Source organism: Larimichthys crocea, chromosome VIII (genome assembly GCF_000972845.2).
Source record: "Larimichthys crocea isolate SSNF chromosome VIII, L_crocea_2.0, whole genome shotgun sequence".
NCBI lineage: Eukaryota > Metazoa > Chordata > Actinopteri > Sciaenidae > Larimichthys > Larimichthys crocea.
In genome coordinates this window covers 27,457,352-27,463,787 of record NC_040018.1, presented here as the reverse complement: position 1 = coordinate 27,463,787, position 6,436 = coordinate 27,457,352, and the positions used below count along the sequence as shown (strand labels likewise).

The 6,436-nt window shown below is 48.7% G+C and overlaps 1 protein-coding gene across 2 annotated transcripts in view; it reads left to right on the top strand.

Annotated features, from left to right (window-relative positions):
* The first annotated feature begins 1,298 nt into the window (after positions 1-1,298).
* galnt11 (UDP-N-acetyl-alpha-D-galactosamine:polypeptide N-acetylgalactosaminyltransferase 11 (GalNAc-T11)) overlaps positions 1,299-6,436 on the top strand; it is a 13,179-nt gene continuing 8,041 nt past the window's right edge. The window contains exons 1-6 of one of the 2 annotated variants that reach the window (XM_027281744.1): positions 1,299-1,317; positions 3,150-3,406; positions 3,512-3,635; positions 5,306-5,472; positions 5,619-5,744; positions 6,104-6,353. In XM_027281744.1, coding sequence (XP_027137545.1) covers positions 3,184-3,406; positions 3,512-3,635; positions 5,306-5,472; positions 5,619-5,744; positions 6,104-6,353 — 890 coding nt within the window. In that variant the 5' untranslated portion in view covers positions 1,299-1,317; positions 3,150-3,183. The other variant, XM_027281743.1, reaches the window with a different exon arrangement.

Genomic DNA, 6,436 nt, shown 5'->3' with positions numbered 1-6,436 from the left:
AAGGACAAGGAATTAAAAGACGGATAAAATGACAAGGAATGACAATGAATGATAAAATGACAATGAATTACAATGACTGATAAAAATGACAATGATTACAGGACTGATAAATGACAATGAATTACAATGAATGATAAAATGACAATGAATCACATGACTGTAAAAATGATTACAGTAAAGATATGGCGCAATAATGACAGTAGTAATGGGGTAGTGGACGGCAGGCAGGACCACGCAGCACCCGATCCCCGAGACCTGCTGGACGACAGAGACGAAACTCCAGGGAAGAAGTTTAGTTAGTGACATGATTAATGAGACATGAAGGTTTACAGATGGAGAGAGAGAGAGAGAGAGAGAGAGACAGAGAGAGAGACAGAGAGAGAGAGACAGAGAGAGAGACAGAGTCCCCCTGCAGTATAATCCTATGGCAGCATAACTAAGGGATGACCTGACCAGCACTAACTATAAGCTCAGCAAAAAGGAAAGTCTTCAGTCTACTCTTAAAGGTGTTGACCGTGTCTGCCTCCCGAACCCAGAAAGGTAGTTTGTTCCACAGAAGAGGAGCCTGATAGCTGAAAGCTCTGGCTCCCAATCTACTTTTGGAGACTATAGGAACCACAAGGAACCACAAGGAACCACAAGGAACCCAGCGTCCTGAGAGCGCAGTGTTCTAGAGGGGTAGTAAGGTATTATGAGCTCTTTTAGATATGATGGTGCCTGACCATGAAGAGCTTTGTAAGTAAGGAGAAGAATTTAAATTCTATTCTAGATTTAACAGGTAGCCAATGCAAGGAAGCCAGAATGGGAGAGATGTGATCTCTGATCTTGGTTCCTGTCAGAACACGTGCAGCAGCATTCTGAATTAACTGCAAAGTCCTCAGAGACTTATTGGAGCAGCCTGATAACAAAGAGTTACAATAGTCCAGCCTTGAAGTAACAAATGCGTGGACTAGTTTTTCTGCATCTGCGTCTGATTTTAGTGATGTTACGTGTCAGCAGAAGGAAACATGAACTCTTCCTCCAGACTCTGGGACCTTGACTTCCAAATCCAATGTAACTTTTACTTTCATCTGAAAAAGGACTCGGAACCACTGAGCAACAGTCCAGGTGTGTTTCTCCATCGCCCAGGTGAGAAGCTTCTGGTCCTACAGGAGGTCAGATTCAAACAGCTGTCAGCAGACACGTGACAGAGTGTGTCTCGTGCACGCGCTCAGCAGGTTCTGTCGTAGTTTTATTTTGAAATTTGCGACTTCAACAGTTCCTGTTTACAGGTGTCTGGTTTGCTTTATTGTGAAAGTTGTGAGCGGAAGTCACATGGTTGGTTTGGTTGGTTAGATGTTTGTGTGGGAACTTGCTGCGCACACACACACACACAGACACACACACACACACACAGACACACACACAGGCTCTCTGTGTGAAGGAGGACCGGTGCTCCTCTCTCCGCTCCTCCTCCCGGTGCTCCTCTCTCCGCTCCTCCTCGGTGCTCCTCCTCCTCGGTGCTCCTCCCGGTGCTCCTCTCTCCGCTCCTCGGGAGATCGTGCTCAGTTAACCGACGTGAACCTGAGGCAGGTCCGACCAGCTGGACGCCGCTGAGCCAGCTGCTACAGGCCGATGACCCGTGAGTAGAGTCCGGCCGTGAGGCTCAGGTGTCGGGCACGATGAGGAGCGAAGCTCCGGCGTTAGCATTCCACCTCAGGGCTAAGCTAACGCTCGCTAAGCTAACGGGTTCCATTATCGGACACGGTTTGTCCGCTCAGCCCCTCCGACAGGCGGCTAACTTCCTCCAGGCAGCTCCGGCAGGGACTGACTCACCTGCCAGCCCAGGTGTCACGATGTGCAGAAGGTCAAAGGTGTTACGAACAGCTCGGCTTCACTCACCCGAACCTCCGTTTGCAACTAATTGATTGACAGACGTTTAAATTTGAATAACGTCACGTGGTTTCCGGTCGGTACACACCGCTGATGTAGCTATTCATAGTGTGGACAGGTGAGCCCGCTCTGACAGGTGTGCCCGCTCGGACAGGTGTGCCCGCTGTGACAGGTGAGCCGGCTCTGACAGGTGTGCCAGCTCTGACAGGTGAGCCGGCTCTGACAGGTGTGCCAGCTCTGACAGGTGTGCCCGCTCTGACAGGTGAGCCGGCTCTGACAGGTGTGCCCGCTCTGACAGGTGAGCCGGCTCTGACAGGTGTGCCAGCTCTGACAGGTGTGCCCGCTCTGACAGGTGAGCCGGCTCTGACAGGTGTGCCCGCTCTGACAGGTGTGCCCGCTCTGACAGGTGTGCCCGCTCTGACAGGTGAGCCCGCTCTGACAGGTGTGCCCGCTGTGACAGGTGTGCCCGCTGTGACAGGTGAGCCGGCTCTGACAGGTGTGCCCGCTCTGACAGGTGAGCCGGCTCTGACAGGTGAGCCCGCTGTGACAGGTGAGCCGGCTCTGACAGGTGTGCCCGCTCTGACAGGTGAGCCCGCTGTGACAGGTGAGCCGGCTCTCAGCTACAAATCTTAAAATGTCAGATTTGTAGTTCTTGTGGACTGAGTCGTTTTCACACCTTTACCTGTGGCAGTGATGACGTCAGCAGGTCTTTGATTCAGAACAAAGTGTCTTCAAAGTAAATGACTGACCTGCTGGCCTCAGACTTATTAACCAGTGTACAAGAGGAGACCTGACACCTCGTGACTCCTGTTAAACTCACCTGCTCAGGTGTTTGCTGACATCAGCCGTGGACTGTGCCTGGTTACAGCTCCTGGTTCTGATTCTTATGGGACGTCTCTGCTGCCTCGTGCAGGGCCGGACCTCGGCTTTTAGTGGCTGAGACAGGCAGACAGACAGACAGGCAGACAGACAGGCAGACAGACAGACAGGCAGACAGACAGGCAGACAGACAGACAGACAGACAGGCAGACAGACAGACAGGCAGACAGACAGACAGGCAGACAGACAGACAGGCAGACAGACAGACAGACAGGCAGACACAGTAACTCTGTGTGTCCATGAGGGAGGGGCTCTGAGGCTTACCTGTGATTCCTCACCTAAAGTGGTCACACCTGAGTGGTAACCATAGTAACAGGCAGGACACAGAGAATCTCTTTCCAACAGCGCCGTTCCAGATGGTTCTGTGTAACAAACAGTTCTACTCTCTCTCTCTGCAGCAGTGTAATGTAAGGCGATGCTCGCTCGGCCATCATGGCCAGTGTCACGCTGAGGTACTTCTGTTATGGCTGCCTCGTCACCTCGGCGACCTGGTCCGTCCTCCTCTTCCTGTACTTTTCGATGGGGGCGGAGCCCGGCCATGGGAGGACCCCCCTGCAGCACCACAGCCAGCCAATCACCAAGGGCCTGGTCAACCAAAGAGAGGGGCGTCGGCCTCTGCCAGCCAATAAGGGAGTGGAGCTGTCTCCAGAGATGGGTGAGTCACCATGGTGCGTTCAGGTGCTGCTGGGAATATGAAACCTGGTTTGGACCAGTCCTGGCTGACGGTCTCCAGTCTCTCTAACACTGGGTTTGTCTGCAGGGATGATCTTTAACGAAGCGGATCAGGAGGTGAGGGACACAGGTTACCATCGGCACGCCTTCAATGTCCTCATCTCCACCAGACTGGGATACCACAGAGAACTGCCCGACACCAGAGACTCCCAGTAAGAACACCAGGGAGATGTATGACATCCCTGCCCACAACACCCTAAACTCAACAACTTTACTGATAAACTGCTGGTTAGTGACGATGGTTAGTGACGATGAACTGCTGGTTAGTGACGATGAACTGCTGGTTAGTGACGATGGTTAGTGACGATGAACTGCTGGTTAGTGACGATGAACTGCTGGTTAGTGATGATAAACTGCTGGTTAGTGACGATAAACTGATGGTTAGTGACGATGAACTGATGGTTAGTGATGATAAACTGCTGGTTAGTGATGATAAACTGCTGGTTAGTGATGATAAACTGCTGGTTAGTGACGATGAACTGCTGGTTAGTGACGATAAACTGATGGTTAGTGACGATGAACTGCTGGTTAGTGACGATGAACTGATGGTTAGTGACGATAAACTACTGGTTAGTGATGATAAACTGCTGGTTAGTGATGATGAACTGCTGGTTAGTGATGATGAACTGCTGGTTAGTGACGATGAACTGATGGTTAGTGACGATGAACTGATGGTTAGTGACGATGAACTGCTGGTTAGTGACGATGAACTGATGGTTAGTGACGATAAACTACTGGTTATTGATGATAAACTGCTGGTTAGTGATGATAAACTACTGGTTAGTGATGATAAACTGATGGTTAGTGATGATAAACTACTGGTTAGTGATGATAAACTGCTGGTTAGTGATGATAAACTACTGGTTAGTGATGATAAACTACTGGTTAGTGATGATAAACTGATGGTTAGTGATGATAAACTACTGGTTAGTGATGATAAACTGCTGGTTAGTGATGATAAACTACTGGTTAGTGATGATAAACTGATGGTTAGTGATGATAAACTACTGGTTAGTGATGATAAACTACTGGTTAGTGATGATGAACTGCTGGTTAGTGATGATAAACTGATGGTTAGTGATGATGGTTAGTGACGATGAACTGATGGTTAGTGATGATAAACTACTGGTTAGTGATGATAAACTGCTGGTTAGTGACGATAAACTACTGGTTAGTGATGATAAACTGATGGTTAGTGATGATAAACTACTGGTTAGTGATGATAAACTGATGGTTAGTGATGATAAACTACTGGTTAGTGATGATAAACTGATGGTTAGTGATGATAAACTACTGGTTAGTGATGATAAACTGATGGTTAGTGATGATAAACTACTGGTTAGTGATGATAAACTGATGGTTAGTGATGATAAACTACTGGTTAGTGATGATAAACTGATGGTTAGTGATGATAAACTACTGGTTAGTGATGATAAACTACTGGTTAGTGATGATAAACTACTGGTTAGTGATGATAAACTGCTGGTTAGTGACGATAAACTGCTGGTTAGTGACGATAAACTGCTGGTTAGTGACGATAAACTGCTGGTTAGTGACAATGAACTGCTGGTTAGTGACGATAAACTGCTGGTTAGTGACGATAAACTGCTGGTTAGTGACGATGAACTGCTGGTTAGTGACGATGAACTGATGGTTAGTGATGATAAACTGCTGATTAGTGATGTTAAACTGATGGTTAGTGACGATAAACTGATGGTTAGTGATGATAAACTGCTGGTTAGTGACCATAAACTGCTGGTTAGTGATGTTAAACTGATGGTTAGTGATGATAAACTGATGGTTACTGACCCGTTCTCTGCAGGTGTCGGGATAAGGTGTATCCGTCGGCTCTACCTTCTGCCAGTGTCGTGATTTGTTTCTTCAACGAGGCGTTCTCTGCCCTGCTGAGGACGGTCCACAGCGTTCTGGACAGAACGCCGGCGTACCTGCTGCACGAAATCATCCTGGTGGATGACCACAGCGAGCTCGGTAACACCTGGCAAACACAAACGTTTGATTAATCTGTAATTTACATTTTAGGTTATGTAATTTACATAGCGTTTGACGGTCTTTGTGTTTCTGTTTCTGTGTGTGTGTGAGCTGATGATTCCATGTTGGTGTTGGTGTCCATTTAGACGAGCTGAAGGGCGACTTGGACCGGTATGTCAGGGAGGAGCTGCAAGGGAAAGTCAAACTTGTGAGGAACCAGAGGAGGGAAGGACTCATCAGAGGACGCATGATAGGAGCCTCACATGCTACTGGTACATCCTAACTTCCTGCCTCCTTAACCAGTACATCCTTGTTCCCTATTTCCTAATACATTTTTCTCTATACACACATAATCTCTACTTGTCTGATGTTCCATGTTCCCTACTTCCTTCATCTATATGTCCTTGTTTCCTACTTCCCTAACTTGTACATCCTTAATCTGTACCTCCTTATATATGTCCATACGTCCATGCTTCCTTATATCCTTGTAAGGATCCCTGATATTCATGTTTCCTACTTCCTTGCTCACTGCAGACTGGCTGTATCTTCAAAGTCATGTTCAAGTGTTGCTGTGGTTGACCTCCTGACAGGATTTAGTGAAGGTGGACTCACCTCGTCTGTGTGTGTCCAGGTGAGGTGCTGGTCTTCCTGGACAGTCACTGTGAGGTGAACAAAGCGTGGCTGCAGCCTCTGCTGGCTCCCATCCAGAAGGACCGCCACACTGTCGTGTGCCCCGTCATCGACATCATCTCAGCCGACACACTGTCCTACTCGCCCTCACCCATCGTCAGGGGCGGATTCAACTGGGGGCTGCACTTCAAGTGGGACCCCGTCCCCCCCTCCGAGCTCAATGGCCCAGAGGGAACCTCCGGACCAATCAGGTAACCAGTTGACCTGACCAGGTAATCTGATAGTATCCGGACCACGCCTCACTTCCTACCCCCCCACACCCCCCACCCCCACC